Source organism: Leuresthes tenuis, unplaced genomic scaffold, assembly GCF_036924035.1.
Source record: "Leuresthes tenuis unplaced genomic scaffold, fLeuTen1.0.hap1 SCAF_7, whole genome shotgun sequence".
Taxonomy (NCBI): Eukaryota; Metazoa; Chordata; class Actinopteri; order Atheriniformes; family Atherinopsidae; genus Leuresthes; species Leuresthes tenuis.
Window position 1 is genome coordinate 37,110,594 of NW_027325361.1, and position 20,588 is coordinate 37,131,181.

Here is a 20,588-nt window from a genome sequence, read left to right on the forward strand (position 1 = left end):
GTTGGTGGAGGATATATTTAATTGTTATTATAGACTTAAGTTGTTGATATTCTAGGAATTTATTGCTGCCTATCTCATGTTGTGATATGAGCTCATCAAATGAAATAAAATTTCCATTTTGGATTATATGCTCCAGATGTTTGATTCCTTTGATCTTCCACAGAGTAAAGTTTAGCATTTTTTGGTTTTGCAGTATGTCAGGATTGTTCCAGATGGGTGTAAGCTTACATGGGACAAGTGAAGACTTTGTTATTTTAAGAAATTCCCACCAGGCTGTCAGAGAGGTGCTGATGTTAATGCTTTTGAAACATTTGTGATTTTTTACGTTTTGACTAATAAGTGGAAGGTCAGAGATTTCCAGATTATCACACAATGCTTGTTCTATATTTATCCATGGTTCATCTATTGGGCTAGGTTTAAACCATTTTGATATATACTGTAACCTATTGGCTAAGGAATAGTGCTGAAAATTAGGTAAATCTAATCCACCACTTTCCTTGGTTTTCTGTAGCATTTTTAAACTAATACGTGGTGGTTTGTTTTTCCACAGAAATTTGGAGATGCATGAATCTAGTGACTTAAACCAAGTAGCAGATGGTTTTATGGGGATCATTGAGAACAAATAGTTAACGTTTGGTAGTATCATCATTTTAATGGTTGCAACTCTCCCCATAAGTGATATAGGTAAGGACTTCCAACGAGAGAGATCGTCCTCTACTGTCTTTAATAATTGCACATAATTTAGCTTTGTTAGCTCTGAGAGCCTGGAGGAAATGTTTATGCCTAAATATCTAATATTTCCTGCCTGTAAAGTGATCACAGGTATATTCTGGACCCTACAGTTAATGGGCAGAACTGTGGTCTTAGACCAGTTGATAGAGTAGTCAGAAAGTGCTGACAATTTATTTATGAGTGTGATCGTGTGAGTGAGAGACGTCTGTGAGTTCTGGAGGAAAAGTAATACATCATCAGCATAAAGACTTATTTTATGCTCAATATTTTGGGGTTGGATGCCTTTAATATTTCTATCTTGTCTGATAGCAGCTGCTAAAGGTTCGATGAAAATAGCAAAAAGTGAGGGAGAAAGTGGGCAACCCTGTCTTGTACCTCTCTGCAGACTGAAGCTTGGAGAAGTTTGATCATTTGTCCTGACACTTGCATTTGGGGAGCTATATAATATCCTTATCCAGTTGATGAAGTGTGACCCAAACCCGAACTTGTAGAACTGGGAGCGCGGCCTTCTGGGCAGCCTACATACCCAAAGAGCCCCGCCCACCAGATGCCACTCACTGCAACCACCCCCCAAGACCTAATGTGTGTGTGTGTGTTTGATAAGTAGTGATGTCTAAGGTGTAATTAAAACAGGGGCGGGGAACTGCAGAGTGCAGCCAAGAGGACCACCTACGTGGCCCCATCCACTACACCCCACTGAACACACGCCCCCAAAACCCTTCATGTGTGAGTGTGTGCTGTGTACAGGAGTCAAAAGGGAGAGGGGTATGGGGATATATACCGGGGGAGCTACTCTCCCCCGGAGAGGGCAGCAAGGGACTGGCTGCGATAGGCACCCCCGCTACCTGGGACCCAACACAGGGCAGGAGGGCCTGATGTCCAACAGGCTCGGGGCCTGCAGCGACCATATTACGGGAGCTACTGTACCCCCAGAAGGTACCCAGCCCGCCCCACCCCACTCAACCCAACCCCACCCCACCCCGGAGGACCTCTACAAACAAACAAACCACCCGGTAACACCAGACGCAGCAGCCCGGGCCTGAGACCCACCATCACCGAGGCCCGGCCACCCGGTATAAATATGACATGTTTCCGGATACCGGGGCTCGGCCTGACGGATTTCCTGCGGGAGCTCTGGCACTCCGAGTCCAGCTGCAATATACTTTACTTGTGACCACTAATAAATACTTTATTAGTAGGGACAGTGGGGGGACGGTGCTAATCCAATTCCTCTCGCTCTGTTTTGCTCTCTTCTTCCGGGCGTTTTCAACAAAACCGTTTAACTAGTTGAAGCGATGTGTATTTGTGTAGTTTTGTAAAGTTGTTACTGTTCTGATAGCAGTATCAGAAACACTACCGATGTGAATTGGTGCCGCTCGCTCTGTTAACGCCATTAATGAGTCAGTTGATGGATATGTTGCATTTGACCACCTTCAATGTTTTTAAATGAATCTCACTTTCTGTTTTCAACATATACGTATGTGGTCTTGTAAAACCTGTGGGACGAGTGCATCACAAGACTCCAACTCCTAAAACTCTACAGGTTAGCTCATGCTCATTTCGGCGGCACACTGATACCAATGCATTTATTCTGATTGCCTTGTGTATTTAAGACTTGGAATGCTGTTCATAGTCATTTAAGCAGGTCACATGCTAATCAAAGTGTTGGCAATTCTGTTACTTCAATTAACTGTCCAATCACTTGCATAGCGTCAGCATCGGAGTATTTTTGTCATATAAATAACCATCTCAAGAACCATGAAACAGTAAATTGTGTGTTTCAGGGTTGCTCCTTTCAAACAAATGTGTATGGTACTTTCAAGTCCCACAAAACAGAAACATACTCCATATTCTCTTCAAGATTTTAAAGTAGGTATATTAAATAGTTGTGAGGCAGAAAATTCAGTGGTTGGGGACAATGAAAATTCAGTTCATTGTAGTGACTGTAATGTTCATTTTGATAGTGATTTAGAAACTGAGACAAAAAAAACACGATCTATCTAAGACTATAGAACTAAAGTTAGGATCTCTTATTAAAACTTGAAAACTATTTCCATGTTCCACGCACAGCAATAGATGAACTGCTTGGTGAATTGCATTATTTAATAGGATCTGCATCTGTCCCCATATCAAACGAAGGAATTGCAGAAACCTTTAGAAACCACAATGTTTGTGTAGACCAGATTCTGATTGAAGAACTAAACTCTGCATTATCTTCATGTAATCCTTTGTTAAAGGGTATAGCTAAGGTTGGCCCACTAGCTACTGCTCATAAACGCAGAAAGTATTACAAAGAGAATTTTGAAATTGCTGATCCAATAGACTACATACTTGACTCAAAAACAAGAAGGACCTTCCAGTATATTCCTGTTCTGAAAACCTTAGAGCAGTTACTCAAACAGAAAAGCATTCTTGATAAAGTTGTTGATAATCATTTAGGTCACCATCCTGTAAATGGAGAGAATAGATGTTACCAAGATGGTCTTTACTTTAAAAGTAATTCGTTTTTCACAGGTAAGGAATTAAGACTGTTATTGTGCCTTTACATAGATGAATTTGAAATCTGTAATCCTTTAGGGACCTCACACAGTCATAGTCTTGTTTTGTTTTCATAGTTAAGTATTTTTGGTCCGGCTCTGCCGCGCTTTGTTTTTGCCTTTTTGCTCCCTGTTCTTGTGATTTTGTGAATAAATCCTTTTTTAACTAAAAGAGCTGCATCTGGGTCCTACCTCACCACCAGTCCCTGACACAAGTAGAGCAGCTTTAGAAGTATCGTTAGAACCTGATTTGTATTTAGACGGCTTCTGTCCAGTTGATCTCTCTGAGCTAACAACAGCAATAGTCTCTTCTAAACCATCAACTTGTATGTTAGACCCAATCCCAACCAGACTGTTCAAGGAGGTTTTCCCCTTAACTGACACTTCCATATTGGATTTGATCAATCGGTCTTTGTTGATAGGATATGTACCTCAGACTTTTAAGGTTGCTGTAATTAAACCTTTACTTAAAAAAAACCTACTCTTGATTCAGAAGTGTTGGCTAATTATCGACCTATATCCAATCTCCCTTTTTTGTCTAAAGTTCTTAAAAAAATAGTTGCAGTTCAAAGGATGTTCAGGATGGGTCTAACACACTCAAACATCTGCTCACATTGCACAGATAACACACTTGATGATTATGCACACGCTTTGTGGTTCTGTGCGCCTGTCCAGAAGTTCTGGCTTGAAGTCTGTGAGGACCTATCAACATGGCTAAAGTGTAGCATCCCCGCATGCCCCACACTATGCATACTGGGTGACTTAGACAACATCAACATGGAAATTAACTCAGCACACATGGTTCTCACAGTGTTATGTATCGCAAAGAAAACTATTCTCATGAACTGGAAAGCGAAGAACAATCTGTGTATTAACCAGTTTAGAAATGTTCTTTTAGATTATATTAGCATGGAAACAATGTCTGCCTCCTCAAAACATCAATTGGCTGAATTTCATTCTCTCTGGTCCCCTCTGATTAGCTTTATCACATAGTGGTGGTGGTGGGTTGCTGTCCCGTCGCTCTGGGCGGTTGGGTGTGTGCTGGGGAGGGCTGTGTGGCTTCGGGCGTCTGGTGGTCTCTCGGGTCGTGGGGACCGGGTTGGTCATTGCTGGGGGGGACTGTGTGTCGGGCTTGGAGGGCAATTTTGGGGGCTTGCGGGTGGGGCTGTCTTGCGGTGTGGGGCGGGGTCCCATAGGGGCCTTGGGGTGGTGGCTGCTGGCTCTGTACCGGGTGGCCGGGCCTCGGTGATGGTGGGTCTCAGGCCCGGGCTGCTGCGTCTGGTGTTACCGGGTGGTTTGTTTGTTTGTTTGTAGTGGTCCTCCGGGGTGGGGTTGGGTTGAGTGGGGTGGGGCGGGCTGGGTACCTTCTGGGGGTACAGTAGCTCCCGGAATATGGTCGCTGCAGGCCCCGAGCCTGTTGGACATCAGGCCCTCCTGCCCTGTGTTGGGTCCCAGGTAGCGTGGATGCCTATTGCAGCCAGTCCCTGCCCCTCCCCATACCCCTCTCCCTTCTGGCACCTGTACACAGCACACACTCACACATGAAGGGTTTTGGGGGCGTGTGTGTTCTGTGGGGTGTAGTTTAAAAACCCTACAGAAGACCAAGGACAGTGGTGGATTAGATTTACCTCATTTTCAGCACTATTCCTTAGCCAATAGGTTACAGTATATATCAAAATGGTTTAAACTTAGCCCAATAGATGAACCATGGATAAATGTAGAACAAGCATTGTGTGATAATCTGGAAATCTCTGACCTGCCACTTATTAGTCAAAACGTAAAAAATCACAAATGTTTCAAAAGCATTAACATCAGCACCTCTCTGACAGCCTGGTGGGAATTTCTTAAAATAACAAAGTCCTCACTTGTCCCGTGTAAGCTTACACCCATCTGGAACAATCCTGACATACTGCAAAACCAAAAAATGCTAAACTTTACTCTGTGGAAGATCAAAGGAATCAAACATCTGGAACATATAATCCAAAATGGAAATTTTATTTCATTTGATGAGCTCATATCACAACATGAGATAGGCAGCAATAAATTCCTAGAATATCAACAACTTAAGTCTATAATAACAAAGAAATATATCCTCCACCAACCAGACTTACAACTCCCCATTAGGGTAGCAGAATTTCTAAGCATCTGCACCCCAAAACTACTATCAAAAATATATAAATTATTGTCTAAGATAGATGACACAATGTCTCTACCGTCCTCAAAATGGGAGGCAGATTTATCCATCAGTTCTAGTCATAGCTTCTGGCCACAAATATGTTTGAACACCTTCAGAATGAAGGCACCACCTGTGGGCACGTCTGGACTCCCGGGACACTTGGCCAGGGGCGCTGGGGCAGGTGCAGGTGCTGGCCCACTGTGTGGCTGTCTGGGGCGCTTGGCCCTCCTGGGTATTGGGTGGGGCCTCTGCCGGGGGGTTTGGGGGCGCTCAGGCTCCTGGGGCCCAGGTCCAGTGCACGGCCCGTGTCTTGGCGGCTGGGGCCTGGCGGGGTCGGTGGGCTGTTGCCCCTGGCTCCCGGGGGGCCTCTGCCCTATGATTATGGGGGCTCTTTCCGGGGGCTTCCTCTGCAGTCTTCTGGGTGGATGCGTGGTTGTCCCTGCGGTGGGCTTCCTGGGTTCTGTGCTCTGTGGGGGCTGCTGGTGGCCTGGGTCTTGTGGCCCTTTCTGCCTGCTTCTGATTGCTGGGGGGGGCTGTGGATTGTGGCCGTGTACGCTTATACACTCATAACTAAGCACGGTTATCATGTAGGTCCTGTGCCATGGGTGTTGCATGTTCTCACACACACATATTCATTAGTCCAGTAGCATGCACGCTAAGCAGTTGATGTATTATCATGTCGTCTCAGGTCATCTATATCCACAGCTGTGTTGTATGCGATTGCCGCTTCTTGTGCTTGTTTTTGTTTGTTTGTGTGTTTGTTTTTTCTCTGCTTGTCTGCTTTCAGGTGCTCCTGGTGGCGCTAAGGCTGGATTCCCCTCAGAGGCCATGGATTGTTGTCTGTTTTGTTTTTTACAGGTGTAGCAGCTGGTTGTCTGGTTTTTGTTTCTATTTTTGTTCTGTTTTCCCTTCTTTCCTCTTCTTCTTTCCTTGTCCCCCGGTCCGGTTCAGTTCTATTACATGTTATATATTGTAAACAGAAATAAATAAATGGGCATCAAGGGGAGCTTTACATTTATAAAACTTCCCTTGGCAAAGCAAATCTGTTTGGCATCAAAGGTATTCAGACTACAATTCTGCTGCCATAATGCTGAACAGGACAAGGGGGAAAAAAAAAAAAAGGCAGCACATTAGTCAGTGGTCAAATTATTTTCATTTTTTTACTAGATGTTTCATTTTTGTCCAGGCTTGTTTTATTAGTTTGTTTTTTAAAATGGTTCTGTTAATCCACATTTCAAAAGCAGTGTATGATTTTAACTGGTTCATTTTCAGCAGGTTTTTATTTTGTTCCTTTGTCCATTTCAAGTTATTTTAGTGACTATTGTGGGCTTTTTGGTTATTAAAACAGGGGTACCAACAATTTTGTCCATACATGTATGTGTGGGAAAGATTTTATTAAATTATCTTGTCTCTTCTCTTTATCTGTTTTTTAGAGTGAAAATCCAGATAAAAGCCTGGCAGATTTGGATCAGATGGTCATTGGCATATATGTGATTAGACAGCCAGGCGAAGATGTTGATCAGTCTCCAGAAGATGTTGGCATCATAGTTGAAGGTGTGCAGGTGCTCAGTGAAATCAAGGATGTCGCCACTGCTTGTTCCTTACTGTTTGGCATCATCTATGACCTTATCCAACTGACCTCAAGTACACTTTCGAATTAATCCAAAAGATCCTGATGGAATTTGAAACACACACTCTTTCGAACAAAATGCAGGTACTCAAAAACAAACTGCTAGAATAATGCATTAAACTTTTATGGTGTTTTGACCCGGAGCCTAATTAGTGTTCTGAAATGTTTTTGTCATCCTGTTTTACTTGAGCAGTAGTTTTAGTTATCTGTTAACCATTTATCTCTTACTGTTACTGTTTTACCTTAAACGTTACAAGTTTCACATTGAAATCATGTGGTCTTGTGTCAAACCTCTGACATGAGACCACATGACTCCGTTAAGAGCTTACAATGGACAGCAGATATAACATTGTTTTGAGTTTTCTTATCATTTTTCTCATGTCAGATTGTTGTTACAGCACTTTAAGTTGTGTCAAGCTGTCATATTGTAGCTACTTAGCCCTAATGGGTAAAAGATTCTGGTAACTTCATAGTTTTCTGATAGATGTTTATGTAGTCTCCTGCAAATATACTTTTTCATATTGTGGATGTTCTGCTGCTATCTTAACAAGTTTAAGCTTGTGTGGACCTAAGAGCTCCTAAAAAGTTTACTCAAAGTTAAAAAATGCTGTAGCACTTTAGAATTTTACACTGTTTATAAATATGAAGATTTCTATGCTTCATTGAGTGTTTTTGTAAAAAAAAAAAACTGATTTTATTCTTAGTACCTGATAAAGTGCTTTTACCCTCTGTTAACATTCATTTTCTATTTAACATGACTTTAATTTGACAAAAACAATTAGGACAAACTTAACTACATTAAGTAACATAAGTTTCATACATAAAATGAAAGTAACCACATTAAGGTTAAGTCACTCAACTCACTTTTGTACAATGTACTTAAATCTATTGAGTAAATCATACAAATACTTGTTAATTACCATGTACTTAAAAAGGTTATGTGGAACCACTTGACACAACATTTTTAAGTAAGTCCAGTATATATATTTTTTGAGTGTAAGCTGCAATCTGACAGGAGCACATACAACACCAATACTCCTGTACAGCCCTCGGGGATGACATTGCTTAATGTCAAGGTTGTCATGCAGTCAGATGGAAAGGAGCCTCCCATATTCAGGGGTGATAGCTCAGACAAGTTCACGGTACATGAGTGGGAAAATCTTATGACTCTATACTTAAAGAAGCGAGCTATTACAGTTCATGAGCATTCACAAGAAGTCCTGGCAAGACTTATGGGCAGAGCAGGGGATGTTATGAGGATAAAGCTGCGTAACAACACATCTATTAACCACACTGTAAATCGCCATGTGCTTTGTGATATTCTGAAACAACACTTTACTGAACTGACATACTCAAGCATGCCTTTGGCAGATTTTTACAATACACTGCCCATGCCAGGTGAAGATGTTATGGAATATTGGATGAGGCTAAATAAAACAGTTGATGTGGCAGATGAATGTCTGAAAAGGCAAGGCCATGAGGTCAGTATGATGGTCATGAAACACTGCCCAAACCAGTCTCTTTCAAGTGTTTTCAAGTTCACGTCTGCAGAGAAATGGTCAGCATGTGAGGTCCAAGAGAGGCTTGATGAGCACATGCAGGGAAAGAAAACTCAAGCTGCAGCTGTTAGGCCACTTAAGCCGAGTACAGCAGAGCACAAAGTCCATTCCCAGTGTCATGTGCCTATAGCTGATAACACACTAGTCCTGAACACCACTGTACTGTCGGTGCCCTCTCCGGAAGTAGAACTTGACTCTCTTGTTGACAGCACTACAGCTTCAATGCGTACAACACTGGACAATGTTGCCCCTCTGAAAAGGAAGGTAATCAGTCAGAAGAGGTTGGCTCCTTGGTATAATTCACAGCTGCGTGCGTTAAAGCAGACTGCAAGAAAGCTGGAGAGACAGTGGCGTTCCTCTAATTTAGAAGAGTCTCAATTAGTCTGGAAAGATAGTTTAATAACGTATAAGAAAGCCCTTCGTAAAGCTAGAACTGCTTATTATTCATCATTGATAGAAGAGAATAAGAATAATCCTAGGTTTCTTTTCAGCACTGTTGCCAGGCTGACAAAGAGTCCGAGCTCTGTTGAGCCATGTATTCCTTTAACTCTCAGCAGTGATGATTTCATGAGATTCTTTATCAATAAAATTGTTTCTATCAGAGAGAAGATTAATGGAATCCTTCCCATTATTATCACTGATGTATCATCAAGTAGAGCAGCTTTAGTAGTATCTTTAGAACCTGATTTGTATTTAGACGGCTTCTGCCCAGTTGATCTTTCTGAGCTAACAACAGCAATAGTCTCTTCTAAACCATCAACTTGTATTTTAGACCCAATCCCAACCAGACTGTTCAAGGAGGTTTTCCCCTTAATCAATACTTCCATATTGGACTTAATCAATCTGTCTTTGTTGACAGGATATGTACCTCAGACTTTTTGTCACAGTCTGCCCTGTCTCAGTTTATGTTAATCAGGTTATCAGTTTATGTTATGTCACAGTCTGTTCTATTAGTTTGTCATGTCACAGTTTATGTTTAATCATGTTTTGTTCTAGTCATGTTTTTCCCCTGTCACGTTCAGTTCACTCACGTCACCTGTCTAATTGTTCCCAGCTGCACCTCATGTCACTGATCACTCCCCTCACAGTATTTAGCTTCCTGGTTTACTTTGATTCATTGCAGAATCCTCACTGACCTTTTCATGCCACAGCTACGATTGAAGTCAGAGGTTTGCCACCATAGCCACAGTATCTTCATAGTCTTGTTCACCACAGTTATTTATCCGTAGTCTTGTCTTGTTCTTGTCACCGCTAAGTATTTTTAATACTCTGTGCTTTGTTTTTGCCTTTGCTCCCTGTCCATGTTTTGTGTTTTCGGAACTAAGAGAGATGCATCTGGGTCCTACCTTCCCACGATCCTGACACTTTTAAGGTTGCTGTAATTAAACCTTTACTTAAAAAACCTACTCTTGATTCAGAAGTGTTGGCTAATTATCGACCTATATCCAATCTCCCTTTTTTGTCTAAAGTTCTTGAAAAAATAGTTGCAGCTCAACTTTGTGATCATTTACATAGAAATAATCTGTTTGAAGAGTTTCAGTCAGGATTCAGAGTGCATCATAGCACAGAAACAGCACTGGTGAAAGTTACCAATGATCTCCTCTTAGCCTCTGATAGCGGACTTGTTTCTGTGCTTGTCCTGTTGGATCTCAGTGCTGCATTTGATACGATCGATCACAGCATTCTGTTACAGAGACTTTAACATGTTATTGGGATTAAAGGAACTGCATTAGGCTGGTTTAAGTCATATTTATCTGACAGATTCCAGTTTGTTCTTGTAAATGAAGAATCTTCGTCACACATTGGAGTAAGTCATGGAGTTCCTCAGGGTTCTGTACTTGGACCAGTTCTTTTACTTTGTACATGCTTCCATTAGGTAACATTATTAGACAGCATGGCATAAATTTTCACTGTTATGCTGATGATACTCAGCTGTACTTATCTATGAAACCAGATTAAACCAATAGGTTGGTCAGACTACAAGCCTGTCTTAAAGACATAAAGACCTGGATGACTCAGAACTGTCTGCTTTTAAATTCAGACAAAACTGAAGTTGTTCTCTTTGGACCTGAGCGCTTCAGGGAGAAATTGTTTAGTTATATAGTTACTCTAGATGGTATTTCCTTGGCTTCTAGTTCTACAGTGAGGAACCTTGGAGTTATTTTTGACCAGAATTTATCATTTGACGCACATATAAAACTGGTTTCTAGGACTGCCTTCTTTCACCTTCGTAATATTGTTAAAATCAGGAACATCCTGTCTCAGGGTGATGCAGAGAAACTAGTTCATGCATTTGTTACTTCAAGATTGGACTACTGTAATTCCTTATTATTGGGCTGTCCCACATATTCTCTGAAAAGCCTCCAGCTGATCCAAAATGCTGCAGCCAGAGTTCTGATGAGATATAACAGGAGAGATCATCTTTCTCCAGCTTTAGCTTCTCTTCATTGGCTCCCTGTTAAATTCAGAATAGAATTTAAGATTCTTCTCCTCACATATAAAGTTCTTAATGAACGAGCTCCATCATATCTTAAAGATCTCATTGTAAGATATTTTCCTAACAGAGCACTTAGCTCCCATTACCTGCCTCTCATTTTTAACAGCATACCATTAAACATTGAGCCCCGGGAAGGGGGAAATGCCATCAAGTCTCTGCTATCTACGAGCAGTGGGGATTCAATTCAATTCAATTCAATTTTATTTATATAGCGCCAGATTACAACAATTGTCATCTCAAGGCACTTAAATAATATAGTCCAATTCAAGCCAATTGGAATTCAATTCATTGTAATCATAATCCAATTAATTCATATAGAGCCAATTCAAAAATAATATCCTAGCTAAGAAAACCAACAGATTGCACCGAAACTTGTCTTCAGTCCAATCTCCCGTCCTGAGCCTGAGGGACTGTGGAAAGGAACGACTCCCTTTTAACAGGAAGAAACCTCTGGCAGAACCAGAACCAGGAAGAAACCTCTGGCAGAACCAGAACCAGGAAGAAACCTCTGGCAGAACCAGAACCAGGAAGAAACCTCTGGTAGAACCAGAACCAGGAAGAAACCTCTGGTAGAACCAGACTCAGGAAGGGTGGCCATCCGCCTCGACCAGCGGGGGTTTGAGAAGACAGAAAAGAGGGAAAAGAGGGGGGAAAAACACCATAACACCATTCAAAGGATACCTGTTAGAACAGGGAAACATGGGTTGATAACCACAATAATGTCACATGGACATAAAATCAATTGAGAAATTAAACAGGGGGAAAAAGAGAGCAAAGTGAGGAAAGGTGTGACAGATGAGCTCCACCAGCAGTCTAAGCCTATAGCAGCTTAACTATGGGATGTTTCAGGATCACCTGAGCCATCCCTAACTATAAGCTTTATCAAAAAGGAAAGTTTTAAGCCTAATCTTAAAAGTGGAAAGGGTGTCTGCTTCCTGGACATTTACTGGCAGCTTATTCCACAAGAGAGGGGCCTGATAACTGAAGGCTCTGCCTCCCATTCTACTTTTAGCTACCTAAATTAGGATGGCTCTGCTGCATTCCCCCCTCTTCCCCATTTTACCTGCACTTTGGCTATCAAATAATCAAATTACACAGCATCATACACACCCTCACACACACCCACCAGTGAGGAGCAGGAGTGACAAGAGGGAAGTCTTCCCACACCCTCGTTTCCTTGGGTAGAGGGATCAGGGCGAGGGACTGGTCATCTGGTTCTGGGTCTGGGCTCTAAACTGTGATGTGGCCAAGGTCACTGGGCCCAGTGGAAAATATAGTGCTTCAAGTGCACGACAAGCTGTGCCAGCTGAAGTTGTTCTTCCCTGTTAAGCACAGCTGAGCTCTGAGCATAGAGCTCCTGCAGGTGCCGGGGAACAGTGGGGACACTTTTGGACATGGAATAGTTGCCCAAGAAGAACCTTGTCGCCTGTAATGTCTACAACCAGGAAATGCATGCTCACCTGATGTTGATCTGTACAGGAAAATGGGCATTACCTAAGTACAGGGAGATCGCTGTTTACACAAGACCCAAGATCTTAATGACAGACTGTTCAAGTGGAGGACAGACATCAGAGTGAGTATCATTGTGATGATGTAAAAGCAATTGACTGTCTCTGACCCCACTGTTGAAAACAGTAGATTACTCAAATTTGCGCACAAGCATGTGAATGCTCACTTCTTGGCTTGGGTCCTTGGGGTGGAGATTCATCAGACTGGAGCTATGCTCCAGGCTTCTTTGGTGAGGGGCAATTTATTTTCATGGTGTAAGCCAGACAAATTGAGACAACAGATCTCCTCCCATTTGATGTCCATGTAGTTTCACCCCCAGGATGCGGTATGCTTAGGGTATGTTATCTTATAAAGCCACTTGCAGGAGAGTGTGCCTCTGTTTCCTAATCCTTAATGCCCTCCCGCCAGTGGTAAAATAAGTCACTGCCTGCAACTACATAAGCTCAGGCTAATATGCAGGGTTGTTGTTTCAGTTATTTCTGTAGTTGTGGTTGAACCAGAATGCCATAATGTCCTACTCTGTCTCAGTCCTGTTACTGTAGGCTACTAATATTTTCCCATAAATGTTATCTCTCAAAGTATAAAGAACTGCTTACTCTTACTTCCAATTGACACAGCAGCTACATGCTCTAACGAAAGGCCATATGCACTCGGCTGTAATTTAGATACTTTTACACAAAGATTACCTCATATGATAGAGATAATATAGAATATTACTTTATCATCAAAGTTTGTAATTTAAAAAGGAAAGATATATTAATTACAAAAGTGAAATACATGAAGGACCTGTCCAGGGTGTACCCCGCCTCATGCCCGATGACCACTGGGATAGGCTCCATAAGCGACTAGCAACAAAACTAGAGACTTTCAGGACAAATTTTGGCTATTTCATAGACGAGAGTTGCCAATGTTCCCTCGCGAGGGCCAGCTCTTTTTTGCTGTGTGTGTGCCAAGTGGTGAAGTGAGTGGGAGGAAGCAGGTGGGCTTCCACTTGTAGCTGTACTGTCACAGAGACAACAGAGAGCAAGGAAGTGTAGCAGCAGAGGTTTTCTGACACTTCTTTTACCGAGTGATCTGTGTACATGTTTATAGAGTTGACATCGTAGTCCTAAGGTTGTTTTTTTTTTTCAAAGTGGAGGATCTAATAGCAGAGTGTGTGTGAATTCATAGTCTTAGTGGTGCAGCAACATGATGCATTTGCACTTTTCCACACCCCCAAATTGTTAAATGTAACATTATCAATTGCCAGAACTGTCATGTTGTACAAAAGTAGCAGAAGTAAACTCTGTGTGAAGATAGCCGACTGTCACAAAGCAGTAACAAAAGAGTCACAAAGAGTAAATAAGCTGTGTTGCAGCAGGTGTTGCAGCGGGGCACGGCGATGACATCCCAGTAGGCTGTGTAGAAAGCCCCCGATAACAACAACAAGGGAGCTCTGAACTAACAGAGCAATAGTACGCTTTCATTCATTCATTCTTCTTAAAGTATTGGTGAAATAAAGACAGATAATGCCTTATTTAGAGGCTGCATCGTCTAAGCCCCATTCATACGTGGATCTTGAGTGATCTAAGTACCACCCGAAGGACGCCGACTTTCACCATACTGTCATTGATGAGTAGATGAACGTAGTTTATGCCAGAAAGAAGGTCCAGGTTTAAAAAAAAGGATATTCCCCTTTAAAGAGATTCATGGGGTTGTTTGTTTCGTCTCCCTGGCCTGCACTCTTTTGACGCACTGGTCAGGAATAGAGGTCCTATTTTCGTTGTTTTTATTTAGTTTTTAATAAAATAAAGGCTGTTTCATATTCTATTGTTCACATCGAGAGAGGGAGAGAGAGAGAGAGAGAGAGAGAGAGAGAGAGCCATAAAGTGTGTGTGTGTGTCTGTGGGGGGGGGGGTTCACGACAATACATTTCTATTTTTCTGCAAGTCTTTTTAACATGTTGCTTATTTCACTAAGTCTTGTTTTGTCTTAACTCATTGCATATATCCCTCATTGTATTCACAATATCTCTCTAGGATTTCAGCACAGCATTTTGGTCAGTACGCAGCCAGAATGGCGTCCCTCAGCAGCCGCGGTCCGAATTGCCTCAAATCCGTATGCCTACCGTTGTGCAGCCGCAGCGGAGATGCTGACCTCGTCCGTTTCCAACACCTGCCCATGATGCTACTCTCAGTTTCCACATTTTCTGTAAAACTAAATGACATTACTTTTAGTATCTCTGTGTTTGGTCAGTTAAATATAACTGTGGTGATTATGTGTTTTAAATTTATATATTAGCATTTCTGTTGGTCCCTGGTTTGCCGGCTGGTTTTCTTTCTGTTTGTTTCAGGCTGGGTGTAGCGGCTTGGAGGAGCACTCTCATACCTTTCGCACATGTGGCTCATCATCAATCAAGCGCCGGTTAAAGCCTGCTCCTTCCTGTGTGCCAGTGCCAGATGATTATCTCTTGAGTGTGTAACCTATGCTTGCTCTAGAGCCCAGCCTGACTTCACGGAACCTCCTTCCCCTGCCGACCCAGAGCGTTAGGTCAGCCTGCCATCTTGTCTACGTGCCCACCGGAAGTCTGCCAAACTGCGTTTCATTGCCATTGTTTTTCAGTGACAATAAAATTTAATTGAATCTAATCAACCAAAGGTTAGACGCTATAGAAAATCATGTTGTTACCATTGAAAGCTGATTTGAACTTCTCTTTTAAATTTCAAATGTTCTTCAGAGGACTGTAGAGCTCTGCTCTACTGCTCAAACCATTACAGGAACAAATCAAACAGCAGTCATGTCTCATTTAACTGAAAGGTTTATTCTAGTAAACAGTAAAGATCACGAAGAGAGGATCACAGTCCAATGTAAACCAACTCTCCTTAGATGTTCAATGTAGCCTGAACATGTTTCCCCACAAATTGACTTTTTCCTATCTATTAATCCTCACTTATTATGGGAAAAATCATACAAACGGAATTCTATATAGACTGTACACACATCGGATGTTTCAGGATTGAGAATGTTTTGATTATTTTGCTACCGGGGAGGAAATGCAGTTGAAGGAAGAAATAAATCCACCAAGGTCTCAGAAAGCAAAGAAAAGTTAGCTGAGAGAACAAAGCCTCCAAAATATGTTGGAAAAAAAGCCTAATCTTAAGCATCAGTGTGTAAGAAAAGACAGAATTCAAAGGTTTCATATCAAAATGAAATTTTCTCCATTTAAACTAAAACACTGTTAAGCTGTAAATATATTTCCATTTCTAATCCAACTATAAATATTTCTTTTTCAACTGATAGAACTGTCGACATTTAATAATACTGAGTAAGGAAGGTTGTGTCAGTCCCCAGAGAGCTTGTTCAAAGGAAGTTTGTAGAACCTGCAGCTAATTGAACAAAATGAAACACGGGGACAGGAGTACATAAATAATCTTCATATTCTACATATCAAACTATCAACATGAGACTGCTTTGAATGTTCCACTAAACAACAACAAAAAGGAAACCGATCTTTTGCACAGTGGAAGCTTTACATGCGCTATACAGCAGAAATGGTGGTACAGGAGGATACAGCACTCGAAACAGAGCAGCAGCAAGGCTGAGTTCAAACACACAACGATGGAGTACATGTAGAGAAGCAGATCTGTTGGAACAACGTGTGGAGAATATTGGAACCTTCTCTTTGATCCCATAGTTGAGGAACTCCACTCAATCTGAAGATTTTGGATTTTTCTGGAGAACCCTAAAGAGCACTAAAACAAATGGTTCCACAAGATACTCACCTCTCTTCAAAGGTGGTGTGTTGGCATGAGCACAGCATTCAGTGTTTGCCCTCAGAATGCATGTCAACCATCAAGCTGAATCACCACAGCCACACTGGGAGCAAACCTGGACTATATTACTTAAGTGCCTAGAGATGACAATTGTTGTAATCTGGCGCTATATAAATAAAATTGAATTGAATTGAATTGAAACCTGAGGGCATTTTCAATATGAGCTTTTTAATCAAGCTGCTAAAGAAACCTCTCACATCGTCCGAGTTGTCTTTGTTAGCTATATCAAAGTGATGATCTGTACAAACTGGTTCAGGCACAAAAGCACATGCAGGTCCAAAATGAAGACGAGCGGTGGTGGCTGCCTGAAGCAACATTTTAAAATGTTAAAAAATGAGCCCGTGCATTTCTGAAGAACTTGTTGAAAACAGATCACAGTTACCCTGTTACTAATCACTTCCAGAAACTACAGAACCGTGTTACCATCCCTTCCTATCCTTCCCTCTAATCCATTGTTCTCTTCACCTTACTTTATTCACCTAACAGCTGTAGTTAGTTACTTTTCATGATAATGTTTGAGAAAAAAACATATGGAGCTTATGAATTACAGTGCAGCTTGTTGGAGATCACATCTAATAAGTAAGAGCTGAATGACTCGGTTTCATTTCACCTAATAAATCACTTCTCAGAAATGTAAATGGGATTTCACAGTTCTAGAAATGCGTGAACTCTTTCATCTCTGAGAAAAGGAATGACATGTGGAGCTCCACCTCCATCAGTTCCAACAGTGAAGTCATTACAGTCATGACATCATGATTACAGTTTCACTGCACAACATGTGAGGGAGTATTTGTAGTGATGGATTAGTACTTTGGCTCCAGTAAACTTTGAATACTTTTTTCACTACAGACGAATTGAGATTTAAAATCGTGATGCTGAGCTGAGATTCCATGAAAAATGAACCAAGTCTTCCTTTTAGTTCAGAGAGTGTGACGTCCTGGAGAGCACATTACTGTTTGCTGACAGCGAACACAATGTTTGGACACAAGAAATACGTTTTTTAAAACTAATGGAACCAGCAATGTGATTGGTCCAGAAACCTCACAGTCAATGTTACATAAAGAATGCAAGAATTTGCATATTTGACAGAAATGCACTGTTTCAGCTACTAAATGGATGTTTTACCACGGGGTTACCACGTAAACAGCATCACTGATTAAAACTCAGCCCCATGTGGTCAGCTTCTTGTATCTTCTATCGCAAAGAACAGCTTTATGATTCCCAACACAGACACGTAATCCTCTGCAGCAACAAGCTGTGGTGGATGTGTCTGAAAGCTCAGACCTGGAGCTGAGAGGATAAACTGTTATATACCAGCAGAGAAGGCAGAGCAGTGTTCATCCCAGCTCACCTGCACACCCCCTGGTGATGGCCGCCCGCTGGTTGATTTGATTCACACGATGCAGATTCAGGATAAACATGAAAACAAACACGATCATCCAACATTCAAGTGCAAAACATAGATGTTATATTAGTTCACTGCTGGCAACAAGCTAGCTTATTAGCTGGCTAGCAGCATATTATGACATAAATCTGAAAACAATAGTATCAACATTAAGAAGTACAGTATCCAGCTGCTTCAGCCCCAACAGACAGCTTCACAGAGGCAGTTCACATTTCCATGTAGCATCCAGCTCATTGAGTGTTTCTGTTTGACATGGCTGCCCTCACACGATGAACACTTTTAACATTTGTCCCTCACACGTGCTCAATATGTGTGTTCACATCCCCACCTTCTCAGTGCTGGAAGGCCTTCAGACAGAAACTGAACACCTGAGTGTGGCGTCTCCGTTACCGGAATGTTTGAAATCCCTGTGGTCAATCACTTTATCTAACTCCAGCATCGTCACAGAAACACAGCCAGCTTATTTCCTTTGAGCTTAGAACACACAATGTCAAATCCTTTCATCTTCATCCCCTCAGCCTGAATACAAATGCTACTAAGCACGAGTCTGGTGAGGAGACTCCTGTTGGCAAAGAGAAGGAGATTTTATGATCTTGTTTTCTCCTCTGTGTCTGTTTATTTGCTTTAAAAGTCAGTTCAGTGAGTTGCACCTTCAAAATTCATCCTGTAACAAAGCTAGTGATGATAATTTGTTTCACGGAGACTGAAACTATCCAAGTTCAATCAGATGACTTCCAGCACATGGATATGACACATGGTCACACATAGATTTGCACGTCACATCTGGATCAAAGAGAAGCTCCCTCAGAAAATGAGCTCAGCAGAATGTGTCCTTTTATTTCAGTCTAACCCTAGCACCCCTAAGCACCCGTCACCACTTCAAGTTAAAGGAGCAACTATGAAGACAAACAGAAAAACAGAAAGTGCTTCATTCGTGTTCAAACAGAAAACCATGACACATTAGACATTTTCCTTCCTTCACATTGTTTCAGTTTCCAGCCAGTGAAACTTTTCCAAACCCTGCAGCTGTTGCTGGACTGACTAAAACTCAGCTACAACAACTCACAATAAATATCACAATATCCAGCTTAAGATACATAAAAAAGTGACTCACTTTAAAACAAACTGGTGAAAAAATGACTTCTCTCATCTGCCTTTCATTTGATGCGGTGTGACATGCAGGGGCCGCGTCACTGCACATCTGTCCACATCTGTCCCTGTCCCGTCATCACAGGGGGCCAATCTACAGCAGCAAAGGAGTGTGACCGTCTGTGAGACCGAGGAAGGCACCGAACAACTCCTCCAGATGATCAAGCACACCATGGAAACAGCGTGAACAAATGATTTTACAAATGTTCTGCTCAGAACCACTGGGACAGAACAGTGAAACTGGAAGCTTCTTTCGTGTGGTCAGCGGCTGGCCCTGAGGCCATGTGCCCACATGGTGAAAGAGGAAAAAAACAAAAGCTAACCCATGTCAGTGCTGAGAATCGCTCTCAGAACAAGACTGCAGGCCCAGCGCTCAGCTGTTGGCACCGGTTCCTTCTAACAGACCATGTAGCTCCAGCTCAGGACACACAACTGCTTCTGCTCCATTCATTTGGTTACCATGGTGATAGTTTCAGCCTATATGATTGGCTGCCTGAGAACCCAGCAGCTCTCTGAAGATTTCAGATTTTTAAAATGAAGCACTTGGGGCGGTCACACTGAGATACCAAAGCTCTGTAGGTGGCATACACTACACATGTGACCATTTCAGCTGGGCCACACCCCAGCACAGGTGTCAGGAGCCTCAGCCTTGTCCTTCTGCTCTCAGTTTCTACTGTGCTCCAGCAGTGCATCGCCATGAGCATGTCATGTAATGTCTGGGACATGGGCCCTAATGGGACTGCGGATGAGGGGTGTCGAATTTCATGGTGGACTGTAATGTGATTTGAGTTAGATGAGAACGTGAAGAATAACTTCCCTCCTGAACATTCAGTGCAGAGTTGAGCCTTTCTGAGCTCAGAGCGGGGCTCAGAGCGGGGCAAAGCTTCTGAAAAGGTTAGTGACTGCGGAGGAATTCCATCCTGATGACCTCCGTGTCATTTTCGTGTTTGCTTAATACTGTGAAATAAAAACATCTGGATTTGTGCTGCTGATGGCGAGCTGTTATCTCACATCATGACAGCAGCTGGAAAACTGCTGAGGTGCTCCAGCAGCCCCTCTGCACTCCTCTTCTGCATCTTCTTCATACTTGTCTCTTCATGTCAGTGGAGTTTTACAGTGATGAGTTTTGCATAAATGTGCAGGTCTTGTGTGTGTGTGTGTGTGTGTGTGAGTCTGTGTGCTGTTTGTATGTACATTTGGGGTAACTTCAGTGATGGGCTTCATGTCAGAATATCTGGATGTCAGTTAGCTGTGAGCAGGTGTGCGTGTGGTGGCTTCCAGGTCATGCGTTGGACATCTCTGCCTTGCTGAGGGCGATGGCCAGCTCCAGGTCTTCCTGCTCCTGCTGTCTGAGCCTCTTCAGTCGCTCCCGCTCTGCTCGCTCACTCTCCCGCTTGGCCCACTCCAACTGCTGAGCCTCGTTCCCGAACTGCGGAAACACAGGAGGGAGACACAAGGCTGTAGTAGACAGAGTCTTTCTGGATCTTTAAAGCTTTTTTCTTGGAATGCCTGCACTGACTTTGTGTCAGATGGAGCACAGAAACCTACTATTTCTCCATATAATTGTAAGAAGATATAAAGA

General features: G+C 42.3%; 1 protein-coding gene across 7 annotated transcripts in view; it reads right to left on the reverse strand.

The window, feature by feature from the left end:
* Window positions 1-15,426: 15,426 nt before the first annotated feature.
* The window catches only part of LOC140312418 (epidermal growth factor receptor substrate 15-like 1), a 110,024-nt gene continuing 104,862 nt past the window's right edge, over window positions 15,427-20,588 (reverse strand). For all 7 annotated transcript variants that reach the window (XM_072390250.1, XM_072390254.1, XM_072390253.1 and 4 more), the window contains one exon: window positions 15,427-20,435. In XM_072390250.1, the coding sequence (XP_072246351.1) occupies window positions 20,289-20,435 (147 nt within the window). In that variant the 3' untranslated portion in view covers window positions 15,427-20,288. The remainder of the gene's footprint in view (window positions 20,436-20,588) is intronic.